Source organism: Penaeus monodon, chromosome 29 (assembly GCF_015228065.2).
Source record: "Penaeus monodon isolate SGIC_2016 chromosome 29, NSTDA_Pmon_1, whole genome shotgun sequence".
NCBI classification, from domain to species: Eukaryota; Metazoa; Arthropoda; class Malacostraca; order Decapoda; family Penaeidae; genus Penaeus; species Penaeus monodon.
Window position 1 is genome coordinate 31,714,612 of NC_051414.1, and position 548 is coordinate 31,715,159.

Genomic DNA, 548 nt, shown 5'->3' on the forward strand with positions numbered 1-548 from the left:
AGTTGGGAAAAGAAAAAATGTGATTACACTCTTGAGTTTGAAAGACATAAAAAGTCAACAGATTTTGATTATGTAATTTATTTCTGGAACAAAGAGCTGAATTCCACCTCATAGTATGACAATCCACTGCATCTCTTCTAGTGTATATGTGGGTTTATTGAAGTGACAGATATCTGGCGTCCTTTTCATTATCCGTAAATGCCTTGGCCATGGCGAGCACCGAAGCCACGACTGTGACCCCTGGCAAAGCCTTGGCCATGAACCCTTCCAACTCCATGGCCCCTGTGGAAGCCATGACCACCTCCGCCATGAAAGCTGCCGAAGCCAGCTGGGTCAGCCTCTGGGTCGGGGTGAGGCATGGCGCTGGCCCAGCCGATCAGGCCAGACAGGGTCACCAACACGACCAGAAACAGTGACAGCTGTAAAGAAGGGATCGTTTGGATATTATTTTGAATAGTATTATTCTATTATTTCATTTATCTGGATTCATACCTATACACAAAAAAAGATTTTTTTTTTTTCTCAAAGACAAGTTTTCTTGATAAGAT

General features: G+C 43.2%; 1 protein-coding gene across 2 annotated transcripts in view; it reads right to left on the reverse strand.

Moving 5' to 3' along the window:
* The window catches only part of LOC119592167 (holotricin-3-like), a 3,110-nt gene that overhangs the window by 2,313 nt on the left and 249 nt on the right, over positions 1-548 (reverse strand). Inside the window, exon 2 of one of the 2 annotated variants that reach the window (XM_037940990.1) lies at positions 178-419. In XM_037940990.1, coding sequence (XP_037796918.1) covers positions 189-419 — 231 coding nt within the window. In that variant the 3' untranslated portion in view covers positions 178-188. Of the gene's footprint in view, positions 1-62; positions 420-548 lie in introns of those variants that run through there. The other variant, XM_037940989.1, reaches the window with a different exon arrangement.